This window comes from Sander vitreus, chromosome 8 (genome assembly GCF_031162955.1).
Source record: "Sander vitreus isolate 19-12246 chromosome 8, sanVit1, whole genome shotgun sequence".
Taxonomy (NCBI): Eukaryota; Metazoa; Chordata; class Actinopteri; order Perciformes; family Percidae; genus Sander; species Sander vitreus.
In genome coordinates, this window is record NC_135862.1 from 33,731,071 (window position 1) to 33,748,458 (window position 17,388).

Below are 17,388 nucleotides of genomic sequence, written 5' to 3' on the forward strand. Positions count from 1 at the left end.
AGTTGATGATCAGCTCCGGTAAGGCTTTTACCCAAGCAGCTGGCCACCGATGGTACAGCATCAGTGTTTAGACAGAGCCGGCAGACTGATTTAATGGAGTGACAGACACACACTGGTAGTGTTTACAGTAGCCTAAATAAACCTCTCTCTGACCGCACAGCACACACACACACACACACGAACATACATGTGAAACGCGTGGCAAATGTCCATATATGGTACCACTGGAGCTCTAATTACTTTAAAGTGTATTAGTTTCAATTTAAGGTGGTCACTTAAATAGGTGTGTGCGATTTAACAAGTGGCACTGATGTATGGGTTGGATGGAGAAATCAATGTAGCTTTGCGCTTGGTTAACTTATACACAAACAGTGTGGGTAGTGGAATAGCTGTAGAGTGAAGCATCAAGGATACAGACTTTCACTTTTGCAAAAAAACAAAACTTCCGACTACTTTAATTTGTATCTGTTCTGTATTCAAGGTCTACAGTACACATACAGAAAAGTCTAGTCCTCCTCTGTTTGGCACTCAGTGATGCTGATATGGAGGGAGTCCTTTACCATCCCTGTAATATAAATCATTGATAAAGAGGTCTTAATTCCTTAAAAGACTCAGTTTCATGTCCAGAAATAGATCAAACTAAAAGCATCTGCACTTTTAGAAGAATAAATAAAATAACTCTTTTTCAGACAATTATCTTCCAACCTGTTTGACAAATACATCGAGATTATATGATCTGAAATGATTCATTGACTAGTCGACTGATAAAAAATTAGAGCTAGCAGCTCTGTGGGGTTGCTAGCAGGGCTAATAGAAATGCCAAACATGACCAATATCCAGCCCCTCACTTGCTTTTCTTCGTCTTATATCATAGTACATTGATAGGTTGTAGGTTTTGGACTGTCGGATGAATACTCAAAGATGTCAGCTTAGGCTTTAGGAAAGTGTAATTTTTACATTTTATAGGCCAAATGATCAGCCGTTAATGGTGAAAAATAAGCATTAGATTCATTTTTGTAGTTTGTTACACCCCTATATGAACAACTTATTGAAAAACATATGTACTATATATGTACTGTACCCTTCCAGATGCAGTTTGTTTACTGACATTTTGCTACTATGTGCCAAAAATTGTGCTTGGGGCCCCTTATTTATTTCCCCTACAGTGATCTTTATTTTACCAATCCTGAAACAGAAAGATAAAAAAAAATCCTCCACAGAATCACATATTCACAGTTTCTATTTTTACAGCCTGGCCGTAATTAAAGACAACAGCTCGAGCAAACTGTCTGACTGGAAACAGTCCCACGCTGTGTTTGGGTGAGCAGACTTTCTAAACACGGTCCCAAAATTACCAATCAATTATGAAGGCGGCCTCAGGAATTTCTCTTGATTATGTGCCTGGCTTCCCCTCGTGGCCACATTAAGAGATCACAAGAAAACATCCAGCAACAAGTTATGCACCATATTATATACATATGGCTAAAAACGAAGCCTCCGCCTGCAGATTGTGCTCCACATATAGCATTTCTCCTGGAAGATTGCAGGGGGTCCACTCTCGTAGGGTTATAATTAACTGTGTCACACACCAATCCCTCAACTGGAGCCTTTTACTTGAATGGCTTTTACTTTTATGTAAGTGTTGAGTTATAGTTATAATATAAAAAGGATCCAGGGTACCCGGATAGCTCAGTTGGTAGAGCGGGCGCCCATATATAGAGGTTTACTCCTTGATGCAGCGGACCTGGGTTTGACTCCGACCTGCGGACCTTTGCTGCATGTCATCCCCCCCCCCACCCCTTTCATATTATCAGCTGTCATGTCGAATAAATAAATAACAAAAATGCCCAAAAAATAATCTTAAAAAAAGGGATATCTAGGGATGTGCATTGCAAATTAGCTTAGGCTAAATGATGTGGTGTGTGGCATAGGACTATGCTACATACTTGTCCATAAACAAATAAACATAAATAAATAAATAAACCCGATCAAGTTGTGCCAGAATCTTCTTTGTTACTGTTCAAGATATGAAAAGAGAGCTGTAAGTAGAGATACAAGTAGATACGTCTGGAAATGCATTGGAGCTTAGAGCCACATACCAATTATTCTGTCAATTGCTCTTGATTTAGAGTTTGGATCAGACCGACTGTCTAAACTCTAATGTGAACCATTACGGCAATCAAACGCAGCATTTCTGTTACATTACAAACAGGAACAACTCTAGTTCCCTTTCTCAGAAGCCGAGTGCTTGGCAGGAACTGCTGCTCCTGGTAACACACTCATTCTAGCATCGGCTCATTAAAGCTGGCTTGGCACAAGTGACCAACCGCCATGCACAGTAAATTAGTAGCAGCCAGCCACCACCCTGCAGAAACACTTTGATTCTAATCCTCCATCTGTGTGACGGGAAGGAGCCCTTCAAGTCTCAGAGTTGTCTGAGACTTGTTTAAGTGGATGGTAGAAACAAAAGAGCAGCTTCTGCTGGACAAGGACTCAGCTAGGGGAGTTGTATAATGCCCAAGAGGTACTATATGTGATATAACACTTGATGTCTTTATATCCTAACTGATGGTATGACAACTGCTCTCTGTCTCTACATAGGTAATCTGCTTTGCATAGAAACCGAAATACCGTTGAAGCGCTGCCGCAGACTAGGAAGTGAGGATGAGACAAGTCAAACTGAGACTCGACCTCTGCCTCTGTCCTTGTTAAAAGGATGGTGAGACTTGCTACCATGGCAACTAGCTACCTTCTAAAGATGCAACATTTATTTCACTACTGAGTGGACTGAGCCTGAAGGCGTCCGCTTCTATCTCAATAAATCCAGAACCGCACAGCGAGTGCGGGACATGAGAAATGCACTCGTAAAGGTCAGGTGTCCGCAGCAGTGCAGATGAGGAAGAACGGCTTGTGCAAAATGCTGCTTTGCAAAGCACCCAGCGTTCTTTTGATTGCACAGACATCCTTTACACTACCTAAAAACATGAACAGCATCTTCCCTTACTGTGGGAGTCTATCAGTAAGACAGAGCTCTCCAAAATCATCAGAGCAGATCCGACTCCTTTTTCAAAGAGAATCTACTTCCTGAGGTTTACCTGAACTGAGTGTGTTGTGTTTTGTGTGTGTGTGTGTGTGTGTGTGTGTGTGTGTGTGTACTACAGCATTAAAGACATCCCCCCCCCAACCCCCCCCCCCATCCACAGCCCTCCAGCTCTGCCACATCACAGCATTAGAGGAATAGGTTTACTGCTAGCCAGCAAAGGAGGCTGAAGGAATGTAACACTCCGACAGAAATATCTTTCTCTGCAACTAAAAAACAAACAGTGTCCAAGAATAGTGACTCATCCCAACAAGTGCCCAAAATAGTTTGACTCCAATAATGGCAAGGTCTGTTGGTCAAACACTTTGGTATGAAGCTAAATAACTATTGGATGAATTGCCATGACATTTTGCACAATTGTCAACAATCATGGTCTATAGAAAACTGTACGACAATCTGTTTTACAGTTGTTGAGATATTTCAGTCTAGAACAAAGTGGTGAAGCGACCATAAGACCGATGCATGCAGCAAAGTCTGACATACTGTACCCTGTTGTTCTTTCAGAACAGAAACTGCACCACCTTCCCAGAAGCATTGTCACCTGACAGTACAGCTGCCCGACCTGTCTTTAACGTGTCGCCCCACCCAAAACCCCCTCTTTCAAAATGTGCTGATTTACTGTATTTCAGTGTAAAAACTAAAGGAAGAACCTGTTTCTGTGGTGCAGTGTGTCCCCACCCTGTGACCCCACAGGCAGAAAGATTCATATCAAAAGGAATGTCTGAGAGGACTTTTTACAAATTCTGCTTCTTCTTAATAAATGGGTCAGCATATTAAAGATCGACTGGGTGGCTTCTACACAGCTACAGCAACGTCAGAAAACATGCGAGAAGAAGATGCATGAAGAATATTTTATCAAAACTCCTTCACATACACAGTCTTCAGTTGGCCAAAAATCAGCTTGCAACTGTTACATTATGGTTGAAGTACAAGTGATCGGTCTGTGCCTGTTTACATATGTAGGCTGGCTCAGCCAGTGTTAGAGTGTAAACATTGCCACACTGTCGTACATCTGCAGATAATAAAGAGCAGGTGAACATGAGAGCATGCAAGCTTGTTCTAGCCATTACTAAAGTGTGATTTTATCTAAGATCAAAGATCTAACAAGAAATGAAGTAAGCCGACAATCTGGAGAGACAATCCAAGAGGAATTAAACAGAGAAAGTAGAAATTAAATATTCTCTTAAATTAAAAATGTATTTGAACTCACCTCAGATTTGATACAGACGGGAAAACAACTGTAGAGTGTATCCTCAGTGAGGGACCACGCTCTGTGTGTGTGTGTGTGTGTGTGTGTGTGTGTGTGTGTGTGTGAAAGAGTGTGTGAGTCCCAGAAGAGCTCTAAAAGTTTAGGTTCCATGCAATCTTCCCAGGGAGAAGACTGACAGAGCAGCACAAGACTCCTCCTTCACTCTTGCTCACACACCCCCTATGGTGGCTTTAAGCACAGAGCCACACAGTGTGACAGACACACACACACACACACACACACACACACACACACACACACACACACACATACCCCGAGGTTCACAACACACTCCTCTGAAAGGACAGGATCTGCACATTTACACTTTAAGAACTACAAATCTACAAACGCAAGTCCAGCGACATGAAATTTGGATTCATGGCAAATTTATTGAAGTGGTACATGCACGGCTCTTGCAGGCACGCAGCATTCCTCTCACTTGTTGATCATTTCGTTTGAATCTGATCATGAAAGCAGCAGACAAATAAAGCCTCTTGGTGTGGAACAGGACCACTGGTCGAGGCCTGCTTGTGTAACAGCAACTACACTTCTCGTTCTGTCTGATTAGTCTGATCAATGATTAACAAGCACCACAGTAAAGCAGCCTGGAGCGCCACACACTATAGTTCTCTCATCTGCCTGCTAAAATCTAAATGAAGCCTCTAATCTATTATTTTAAACTGCCATCCCATCAACTTCTCCTCCTCAGGCACATTTCCTGTGCAAATATTGAATAAAGACATAAAAACAAGACAACCAGTCGACAAACTGAGCGAGTCGACACAAACAAGTGAAAAGTGCGTCTGGTACAATCCAATAATAACACACAAGTTCGAATCTAGATCAACATGGATGAAAATGAAACCAAGATGCCACGAACAGGCTTCTTATTATCGTAAATGAGATGTACCTTTTGTAGAAGTCGGTACAAGGAACTGCAACTTTAGATTCTCCATGTTCTGTATTTATCCTGTGAGCAAAGCTGCTCCCTGGTGTCTGTGACAGTCAAGCTCAGAGCTGCTTGCTTGTCTGAGTAATTGCTGTAATGCACAGTGTTATATATCAACTTTGACACATCTAATGGTAAAAAAAACAATACAGGAAGCCAGTGTTAGTATGAGCAGTGAAACTAACGATGATATGACAGAAATAGTTCTTGTCATCTTGTCATATGTAGATATGTGAAATGTAAGTATGTATATTCACACACACACACACACACACACACACACACACACACACACACACACACACACACACACACACACACACACACACACATTGTCAAACACCTGCATGTTCACTGACGTGTTGTATGTGTCATCAGAGCAGGATAAAAAGGAATCATAGGCATTCCAGTAACCAGTTTGTCCAGTAGGTATTGAATTCACTAAATTCCTTTTACATTACCTGTACTAGCAGCAGCGCAGTAGCTCATGCACATTTCAGAAGAATGAAGCAAACATGTACGTTTTAAGCACTAAAGATGAATCTACTTGGAGTGGAAACATCCTGAATGAGGTGACCAAATCTACACTCTCATGCTCACATCTCAGTGGTGCAACCATAAGTCAGTGCCAATAAATACTTGACGCAGCCAACCTGCAACCTTATTGTTGGCAGGGTCTCACTGGACAGGATTGACTGGTGTCTTTAAAAATGCTGCCAGTGAACTCTGGACCTCAAACAGGGACTGCACAGACCTGCACTCAAACAATTCCTTTCACTGACTTTTCAGGAAATGTGTTTACAGGCACCTGGCTTTAATATAACATTTACATATCTCTGGTCAGTAATCCGATGTTCAGATTTCTGCACTTACTTTTTTTCTTACATTTGATGCTGAATCCTGAGGTGTTACATTACATTTCACTGGAATTATACCTTTTTTTGTACGATTTCATGTGACAAATGAAATTAATTGATTAATTGATGCTTTTTGTCAAGCATTTGGACTGATGGATTAATACAAGTCTAGGTTCTCTGCTGAAAGATGGTTACATTTAAACATAAACCAGCTGTTTAGCTTGAGAATTGGCTTTTTAAGACTTGTCTATTTTAATGAATTCATATATTCAATCTTTTCACATTTCCCCCTCCTCCACATGTACAAATTCATGCATGGCAGGAACAGTGTTAGACTGGTCCTTGCACCTCAATCAAGGAAACCTGGTTTCTCATTTACATTAAGTTTAAGAAATAAAGTTACTGCCATGAGATGAGAAAAAAAACAGGCTACTGTACACACACCTGACATTTAAATTCTTTGCTGACACAGTATAAGTGGGAAAAATACTTTCAGAGACACAAGCCAGGTACAGAGACAAAGTGACACTAACTGACTGCTGCTTCCCTTGGTCCACACAAGCAACGCATAAACTGACACACACACGCAAACACACACGCACAAACACACACACACACACACACACACACACACACACACACACACACACACACACACACACACAAAAACCCAGTTTCTAACCATTTCTGGTGCCCTATATCACTCAATGAGATTAGAATTGGTAACAAAGAGTTCATTGTGTCCATTATGTTGGCACAGACTGTGTGTGTGTGTGTGTGTGTGTGTGTGTGTGTGTGTGTGTGTGTGTGTGTGTGTGTGCGTGCATGTGCGTGCGTGTGTGTGTGTGTGTGGCTCACAGTCTGCATGAGTGACAGATAACCATTACCACTAGGCATGGGGGATTAGCTGTTTCTGTTCAACTACCCAGACTTTCTTCAGATTAACCCTGCCTCATGCTCTAATCCAAGGGTCAGCGTGAGATTAGAACCCCAGTCGGTCAAAACTGCTGGGGGGTTGTGGGGAGACTGGGAATCGGAGAGAGAACTGGACACAGTGGTATTATTTAGCAGGGATGAGCTAAAGGCAGGAGGTGAGAAAAAGCTTTAACAGTGCTGAAGAAGAATAGGATGAAACAGACAGAAAGGAAGGAAGGAAGGAAAGAAGAGTGAGGGCATGATGACAGTAGACAAGCACAGAGAAGACAGATGGATGATAAGCCAGATGGAAGAGGGGTGAAAGGATAGAGGGATTTACAGGAGAGAAATAGGAGAGAAAATGAGAAAAAGTGAAAAAGAGGAAGACACTGGGGGCTGGATGCACGCATCAGTTCATCACACAGACGCAGCCTGTGAGCCACACACACACACACACACACACACACACACACGTTTGATACAAAAATAGAGCAGAGACCAGCAGCTATCTTCATACCCCTGCATAGCTGTGAGCTGCAGTGTTGAGTGTTCATACCGGCCTTCACAGCATCATCTTTCTGCACATCAACCTCTTCTAAAGTTGACATCATTGCAGCCAATATGAGTGAAAGAAGTAGAAGATTTGGTCAAGTTTAGAAAGTACTGAAAGGCATGAAAAAACTCTTGCTGTGATATTGACTTCAAATGCAAACACGTGCAGCCCTGCTGCTGTGACTCAGAGGTGGCGACTGACAATTAACAAAGCTTAGCATCTTAATTTGGCTTGTGGCAGTGCTACCTCCCCACACATCACGAGATAACGATCAAGAAGAGGTAAAAAAGAAAGAAGAAAAAAAGCACAGATACAGACAGACAGGAAACCAAAGGAAATGACTGACTCACACAAGACTTGAATAGTTATACAACTATTAACTGAACACCCACAGATGCTTTCTGCGACATAATCATTAAAGAAAAGCTGCATTAAAAAAAAGAGATTGAAATAGCAGGCAGGTGACTGTAAAGTGAGTGAAGGTGATGCTGCGTACCTGTGGACTGTTCGATTTTCACCGCCACGCAGGCCTCCTCATCAGCGTTCTTGGCCTGGAAGCAGTCAGCTTTGTCTTTCTTCTCTGCAACAACAAAACACACCATTCACTATATAAAAAGAAGTATGAGCAGATATTTTAATACTCGACCCCCCCATCTGAGACAAGAGCGGCAACCCCATGTTTTATTTAGGAGGAACACCGACTCGGTTGTACAGAGAGAGGAGATCAAATTAAGAACGGAGGAAATAAGAGCCGTACCATTTCATAATTTTCCAATAGCTGAGACAATATGCTGGACACATGCATAAAGCTGGAGATAGTTCTCTTCTTGTAGCTGCGTTTATCGAGATCAGGAGTAGACTTGTGTTTGTTTTGAGAATGAAAAGAAATACACCGCCCCTTGGAGCTAGAAACCCTAATTAGTCTGTCTGTGATATGTAGGGCATAGTCTGTAGGGAGAGCCAACACCCTTTCAACACAGCCGTTTAATATGCACATAAAAGATTAAAGAGAAAATAGCAACGGTCATAAAAACAATGATGGGCTCACATGAGTATTAGTAAGCCCCCCCCCACACACACACACACACACGTTCTGTCTCATATATGTGCTGGCAAAGACATCACATTGATGACAATGACACCAGCCAATTACAACTGTGAGAAACCTGTTATCCCCATTTTTCCTTTTATTTATTTATTCTAGCTTGATTTTAGGACAAAAGGTAACATTTCATATCAATTCATAGGCTGTACATAATCTTTTCTTTGTTTTGTTAGTACATTTAAGTGTGCATTTGTAACAATATACTATGAGTCTATTAAGACACAATCTGTCATCTTTTAGTAGACTGTCCATGCGTCACTCATCATTGTAAACAGCAGTCCTGAACAAAGACCAACATAGCGTGTAGATAACGCCACGTAAAAGAAAAGTGGACAAACTCAGCGTGGGGTCGTGCAAACAGTCGAGAGGAGGTACAGATGACTGTGTGTGTGTGTGTGTGTGTGTGTGCGTGCATGCTTGTGAACGAGGGTATTTTATCCTGGCTCACGGATTAGAGGAGGGCTTTCTCCACCTACCATCTGGACTCCTCATGACAGGCCTGCCTGCTGTTCACACGCACGCATGCATGCACGCACGCATGCATGCACGCACGCATGCATGCACGCACGCACGCACACGCACACACACACACACACACACACACACACACACACACACACACACACACACACACACACACACACACAAATTGAACCTCAATCTGTTATATAAGTTCCCTATTCATAATATACTGTAACACACAGTTTATAAGAAGCTTATCAAAAGCATTACGTACATATCTGACACTTCTTTATAGAGACAACCCACTAACTCAACTGGGACCTCCTCCACCCAACTCTCAGCCATCACACGCCTATTGTTTCCTGAATTGGGGGATAAGTTACTGCATGTCAGTACTGAAAACACACACCTACACACACTCAAAAAAGAAAAAGCCACACACTCTAGCAGAACTGCAGCGACAACATCCATGAAGGATACAGTATCAATGGGTTTGAGATGTGGGTGTGGGGGAAACCTACTACAGTGATGATATATGATGGGGAGAGTCTAGTGGTCCGGCTACTGGCCTGACCCTAAACGTCCTCTTCCTGTCTGTCTATTTCCTGTTTTTCATGTTCTAAAATCTTGAGTTCTCTGACACTCTGAAACTCTGAGCGCAGCACAAAAGAGAAACTGCAAGAACTCACATGCACATTTCAACACGCACAGTGGACACTGGTTTATCAGTCAGGCAGAATTTTGGTAGTGATGCAAAACTATTATTACTATTACTATTATTAGGTATTGACACACTTCTGTCATGTCAGATTTCTACTAAACACAAGCTGCCTCCTATATGGCTTCAGGCTTCCTCTACTTAGCATCATAAATTAAACACTCATCAAATCAGGTGGAAAACTGCAGCAAATCCTCCAATGACGGCAGTCAAGGTAAATAAAAATCTAATTCAGCAGTTACATTCACAATCAGCTCCCAGCATTAAAGCTATTGCTCCTCCTGAAACAACCTGAGTGTTACATAAGAAAATGGGGGCCACCATTCTGATGCCACTATAAATAGGTGGTTTGTGTATTATTTATATACAGCTGTAATGATAGGAGCTGAAAAAGCACAGTGCTGACTTCTGTTCGTCGTGTGTGTGTATGCTGTATCTCACAAAGTGTTGTAAACAAAGCTATTATCATATATGTCAATCTCTCAGCTGTTAATAGCAGCCTTGTCTCTGTTTACATCTACCTTCTCTATAGCAACAAGAAGAGTAACAGACAAGTGACTGCAGTGTCAAACACCAAATGAGTGTGACCGGGTTAGCTCAGTTGGTAGAGCAGGCGCACATATATAGAGGTTTATACGCGGGTTCAACTCCGACATGCGCCCTTTGCTGCATGTCACTCCCCTTCTCTCTCCCCTTTCATGTCTTCATCTGTCCTGTGGAATTAAAGGCCTAAAATGCCCCAAAAAAGAATCTAAAAAAAAAGAAAATGACCCGAGTCTGACTCTCAACACACAAAATGACATCCTAGTCTCCCCGCTGTCACAGCTCGTGTTCTCTCTACTCTTCACCACTTCAAGCCACTTTGTAATTCACATCAGAAAAAATGAAAAATGATTTGGACTTGGTCCATCTAACATGTTATAGATTATGGATGCCCTGTATTTAGTAGAACCAGATGCCAGTCAGAGCAGAAATAGAAGATTACTCTACAATGGAAGTATTCCCATGCACCAAGTGCATGGAGTAAAACCACACATAACCATACAAAAACACACCTTATCTGAATTAAACTCAAACACATGTTTAAAGTAGTCAACAAATCCAGTCCAACAATTAATAGATCTGACTAACAATTAGCCAAAGCCTGATACATTTTATTCTTCTGTGCTACAGATCTCTGTCATCCTAAAGCTGAAATCGGCAGGGGACTGCACCTACACTGATAGATCGAGTTGTCACCAGTGTGTGTGGGTTTCTGTGTAAAAACCAATGTTTCCTCCAATTCTTTTCTCAGTGGTTCACCGACAGCTCAATCATTTAACCAAAGCAAACTGTGCTGTCTCGATATTTTTGAGCTGATTGACTGTTTAACAAAAGGAAACATCTCTACGGTACCTTTGACCACTCCTTCCCAGAACAGCTGCATTTTCCCCATCCTGTTAACCACGCGATGTTTATCCATTTCAGAATGTCTCTTCAGCTCAGCTTTATCAACATCTATGAGTACATTACAGTCCTCTCTCCAGACACAAGTTGTCCTGTCGCCTGGTTACTTTATGTCTATATTTACCCATCAAACCCCTAGAGTTCTACCTGCTTCGTCACTGTACAAACCGGTTCAGAGTCACCAGGTGACACCAGGTGTGGGAGGGACTAGGAGGAAGGGAGGAGGGTGAAGTCGTCCTTCAAGACCAACCATTTCAATAATAATGTTTTGAGGGTTAGCCAGCACTCAAGGACAAAGTCTCCCCAGGGTGTAGGGGTGCAGGATATATCGACTCAATATTGTTATCGCGATATTACGTTGTGCAATGTTGTGTTCGATTTAGAGCCCGCTTGAAACGGTCATTTCACTGGCCAGTTACCGTGCCACTTGCACATGTTAGTGCACGTCAGCGCACCCTATGGAGCGTATCATGTGACGTGTGTGCATATTTCAACAGAGTGACAACTAGTAGAACATGTCCTGTTCTGTAGACATGGTCCTTATTTATTTATTCATGTTGGACTAGTCCAATATGACCGTCAGTTGAAATAAACCTTGTGTTGTAAGAAAACTTGTTTTATTTATGAATCTATTTTAATGCGTTTTCCCATAACTTTTGTAATTTTACATATGTTCAAAAATATCAAAATTAATATCTATATCGCAATATTCATAATTGATATCGCAATATCACATTTTGTCAATATCGTGCAACCCTACCAAGGTGGGAGCAGGGAGTGGGAAGAGGAGAGACACCAAAAGAGGGGGTGGAAACACTTTAAATCACTGGTGAGGAAAGATGGAGGAAGGAGGGGGGAGAGGAACACGTGGATCAAGGGACGTGCAAAAGATGAAAATTAACCAGCTGTAACAGTTAATATTTAACTATCTGCAGTCCTGCCAAACAGTCTGACAACCCAATATTAAACACATTTTCTACTATGATAAACCACATTATATATTCCCTGCACCTGTGCCAGTGCATCCTATCCACAAATCTAACTGCACCCCCCCCCCCCCCCCCCAGCCCAATTTTAACCAAATCTCAGCCCTGATATACTGCAGCAAAAATGAATGAGATTCTGAAATAAAAAATCACTATTATAATCCTATAATGATGATAAATAGATAATATTAAATATTTCTTTTTAAAAGACCATAAGGACACCAGAATGCAAAGTAACATCAGCCTCATTTGCATGGCTACCCTAGATCAGGATAACTACCATTCAAATGTAACTCATAAATAATGGAAAGGAGAGAATGCATTAATATGCCAAGTCACACCCCTTTAATCATACTGAGGTCCATTGTGATAATGTCTGTGCATATCTGTCTGTCTGTCTGTCTGTGTGTGTGTGTGTGTGTGTGTGTGTGTGTGTGTGTGTGTGAGCACATGTCTGAGGTTTTCATGCTTGACATAGAAGAGATTGGCCATTGAATGAGACCAGATGCGTCTGTCTCCCTTCTCTCTTGTCTCCCCATAATGGAAAATTACCAAAGAGTTATGGTTTTCTGCCACACACATAATAGAGTGAAAATTAAAAGGCCTTGTACAGCCTTTATGTGGTCAAGGCAACCAGATGAGACCCCCCATCTCCAGCGCATGGAGAGGACATACTGTATGATGTTACTCTCTATCTAACATTTTAGTTCTGTGATTAGTTGTACAGAGAATAGGCCAATGTCTTTACAGTATATTTATGGTGATATAAAGTCCAACATTTGTCGAACATTGGTCTGCACTAATTGTGTCTGTGTGTGGTGGTAGGCAGGTAGCGTACAGTGGGGTTTTAGAGCTTTATAGCTGAAAACAGCTGGCTGCTGTGGCCAGAAACTGCAGAGTCAGATGCTAATTCTCTGGGGCTTCATCACTAAGAGAGACCCCTTTTACATTTGAATAGGCATGTGATCCATTGGCAATATAAAACTTTAAAGCAGTAGTAAGAGCGTGCCTATGTTCCCACAGCCCTATGTTCCCACATTTTAAGAAAAAATGTTTTCACTGAAAATTAGGCCCTATGTTCCCACATTTCTAAGATTTATTTCCAAAATTAGGCCCCATGTTCCCACATTTCCTTTTTCATAAATTTGTATCAGATTTTATCCCCCTTTCTCCCAATTTGGTAGCCAATTACACCCAACCTATTATCCAGTAGCAGTGGACTACAGATGGAATGTAACCCTAACCCTAACATAGGGCCTAATTTTAAGAAAAATCTTAAAAATGTGGGAACATAGGGCCTAATTTTCAGTGTAAATCTTTTTCTTATAAATGTGGTAACATTGGGCTGGGGGACCATAGGGCTGACCCACAGCACAACAGGCTGTAAACACAACATTGACACATTATCATACTATACAGCTGATATGGAGAGAGATGCCTATTTACACATCCAACAAACATAGAGCAACATTAGCATTGCGAGCATGTCCAATGTTCACTTACTTTTTTTAGCTCTTTTCTGGACTCCACCAACTGATAGAAAGAAATGGTTCTTAAGCTGCTCTCAAAGGCTCTGTAGAGCTGAGGGTAACATTTGTCAATATGAGTGACCTCTTTCACATTACACATAATTATTTGAACCATTGTTAATATGAAAATGGGGATTAGTGCAGCTTTAAAGGTGCACTATGAGTTCCTGCATGGTAACTTCTGTTGAGGTTCCAAGTAAATTCCAAACAAAACAGAGCAAGCTCGCTCCTCCCCTCATGTTTCCGAAATTGTCATGACTAACTGACCAACTGTCACTAACCCCCTCCCCCAACCATCTTGTCGGTGATTGGCTAGAGTGGTTTGTTGTATTTTGGTGGACAGCCGGTGCCTCTAGTGTTTGACGTTTACAACCCCTGTGTTGTCTCCCGAGACCGGGCTGTTTCACGGTGTGTTCAGGGGGCAGGCAGCTAGCGGATCAAGGAGAGATGCCTACGATTTGAGACAAAAATGAAATCGCGCTGAAACCATGCAGGAACTCATAGTGCACCTTCAACTTATACCTTTCAGGACTGTAAAGATCCTTTGAATGTCCACATTAATGCCATAACTTGTAATAATGTAAGTAGTCACAAGTCTAAAACCACTGATCTAATAGTAAGCTTTTGTTTCAGCTGCATATATAATTAGTTCTAAGTAAATTTGAGCAGTGGACCCTTTGTCTTCCTTAGCAAATACAACTAAGATTCCTCCAGAAAGTCTTTCTTTTCAGCTACAATATAGCCGTCCTCACATTCCACCAACTTAAACACGTGCCTCATAAAATGTGTACATCATGTGCAGACACTGTCCATCTACTCTCTGAATCTCAGCGTGCTCCCTACACGGCCCAGCATGTGAAGATAAGCTTTTAGCATGATCTGAACATGCTCTGTGGCCCATGTCTAATGAGGGCAGGCCAAGTGGGGGACTGGGCGAGCTATGAACCTGAACCACTTCCTGTCCTTACTTCAGAGAACACATAAAGAAAGTCAGAAAGTGAGGGAAAGAAAGATAGATGTTTCTTGGTTGTCACTGCAGTGATAATCATCATCCAGATGAAGAATGACCATAACTGAATGTTTAAACATGACAAACACATGTATTTCCATAAATGATAAAACAGGTATGAAACCTTGAGTGATTTTGTACAAAAGACTAGAGATAATAAGAGAGATGAAGAGATTGATGAGAGTCCTATAAGTCCGATCCAAACAGCAGTGTAGTGTGATCACTGGGCACAGAGAAAGGGATCGATGTTGGAACTAGATAACATCGACAGTCCGCAGTCATTCTCTCCTCCTCTATCTCTCTTACTTCCCTACGTCCCTTTCACCATGCCTCTTTTCTTTTCTCTACCAGCCTGTAGTCTCTTTCTCTATCACCTTCTTTCTCCTTCTGGTCCCTCCATCTCCTCCTCCAACCCCCCCCCTGTGACCTGTCTGTCTACATTGGAAAACAGATCACAGCTGCTGGGCAGGAGCTTCCAAAATGTGTCAATCAATACCCTGTCCACCCAATCACCACGTCTGACTGGGCCCCAGCAGGCCAGTCTGTTCACAAATGAACAACAGTGCTTATTCACGGCGTGCCCTTTTATACTAAGACTGAACCAAATGGGTTTGAAATGTCTCACAGATCAAGTGCAGATATGTGCAAGTGACGTATATCCAGCATAAAAGACCATTATTCTGTTTGTGTAATAAATAAATACATCTGAATGTGTCTATAAAAAGCAATACACTACAGTAAACTCAAGCACACCAGCTGCACTATCACATTTTTATTAATTCAGTGAAGTGATGCCCCAAGGGTATTTTTTTCCTATAATTGCGTTTCCATTCAGGGCATTCACCCATTTTTAAGCTAAATGTTTGCAGAAATAGCCATTTAAATTTCCATTCCCTCTGCAAAAGTAAATGACTTCCTGAACTTCAAATATAGCTCCATCTCCCAAAATAACCCCCTGAGAAAGTCTCACAATGGCATGCTGATGAGTACGTTGTTGTTACTCATTTGATGCTGGCTTCAACTCATGCTGTCTGACGATGCAAACAAAGAACTGCGCTTGGTAATATTCTAATGCACCGAGTAAGACGCATGGAGCCACAACAGAGCCCTTGTACACAGGAAGAGTGACAGCACGTGGCATTTGTGAAAGGTCGTGGTGGACAGACAACATTTCAGAAGCTAATTTCTAACTGAGTGACTCTGAATCATTTGCAGTGATACTGTAATTATGCCAAGAGTATTTCACTGTTTGTCCTGAAACTACAGCAAAAACTGAAACTGTTACAGAACTTTGCCTAATTGACCTTTCGCTAAACACAGGATTTGTCCAATCATAGCTTAACATTTGTAGACAGGGGTTTCCCTGCTATTATACTGCTTAGGCGCACCGCCTAAGAGTATGAGCGTAAAAAAACGATGCGGAAAGCATGTGTGGACGGGCCATGTGTGTCAGCTTGTTGTCTTCTGCACACATGCATGATGGTTTGATGTCATCGCCGGTGGTTAGCTAACAGTCAACTGTTTTATCACATCCGTTATTTAAATCAAAATAGAACTGATGAATTCTTAATTTCAATCAGTCTTAAATGTCTTTTTGTTTATCTCCTATCGATTCCAGTTCATTAAGGAAACAGTAAGCAACAGAGACTCATTATTGCTAAACAGATTTGACTCAATGCATTATGGATGAAGTAAATAGAAGTTGAACATAATCCCAATCAAACAGCGTGGGTAAAAACTTGTGCCTCAAACAGGATCATTGTCCTCGGTATGAATGAGCCCCTCTGACTGGAGGCACTGGAGCCGTATTCTCAGCGCAGAGCTGGAATGCACAGAAAACCCTGCAATCCTGAAAGCAAGCCTGCAGGCGAGCCTGCAGCCAAGTTTGGGGCATTAATGAGGCAGAGAGAGAAACAGAGAAACTGACACTGACATTTAAAATGACACAAACTTCTTCTTTAACTGTTCATGCATTAACTAAATCATACCCTCTCTTCCTCATTTCTGTCCACATGCTTGTCAAAAATCTTCCCTTAAGCCAGATCTGCACTTTCCATATTTAAACCCACATAAACTGAGTCACCTGCTTTTCTGTACGTCTGCATTCACACACACACACACACACACACACACACACACACACACACACACACACACACGCGCACACAGCACTTAATCTGACACGTCCTGGTGGAATTAAGTGTCAAACTGTATCAGCATTTCTGGTCTGTGTCATGGGAGGCTCAGCAGAAAGACAAACCACTGTGCACAGAGAGGACAAAATGACAATGACGGCTGCCACAAACCGAACCAGTGATGCCTCTGCAGGGCAATAACACAGCATGTTTACTTTGGCATTACAGTAAGAGAAAGAAGATAAATACACAAAATAATCCATGAGTTAAAGGGAAGAGAAGGGATGCAGGGAAGGTGAGGTGGATGGATCCCATAATGAGTAAGCTGCAGTTGCTGACAGAGCATGGCAGAGTCAGAGACTGCACAAGGGGGGG

General features: G+C 41.9%; 1 protein-coding gene across 6 annotated transcripts in view; it reads right to left on the reverse strand.

Moving 5' to 3' along the window:
* The window catches only part of fgd4a (FYVE, RhoGEF and PH domain containing 4a), a 62,241-nt gene that overhangs the window by 20,354 nt on the left and 24,499 nt on the right, over positions 1 to 17,388 (reverse strand). For 4 of the 6 annotated variants that reach the window (XM_078257900.1, XM_078257901.1, XM_078257904.1 and 1 more), the window contains exon 2: positions 8,120 to 8,203. In XM_078257900.1, the coding sequence (XP_078114026.1) occupies positions 8,120 to 8,203 (84 nt within the window). Of the gene's footprint in view, positions 1 to 5,259; positions 5,358 to 8,119; positions 8,204 to 11,303; positions 11,498 to 17,388 lie in introns of those variants that run through there. The other 2 variants (XM_078257903.1, XM_078257905.1) reach the window with 2 other exon arrangements.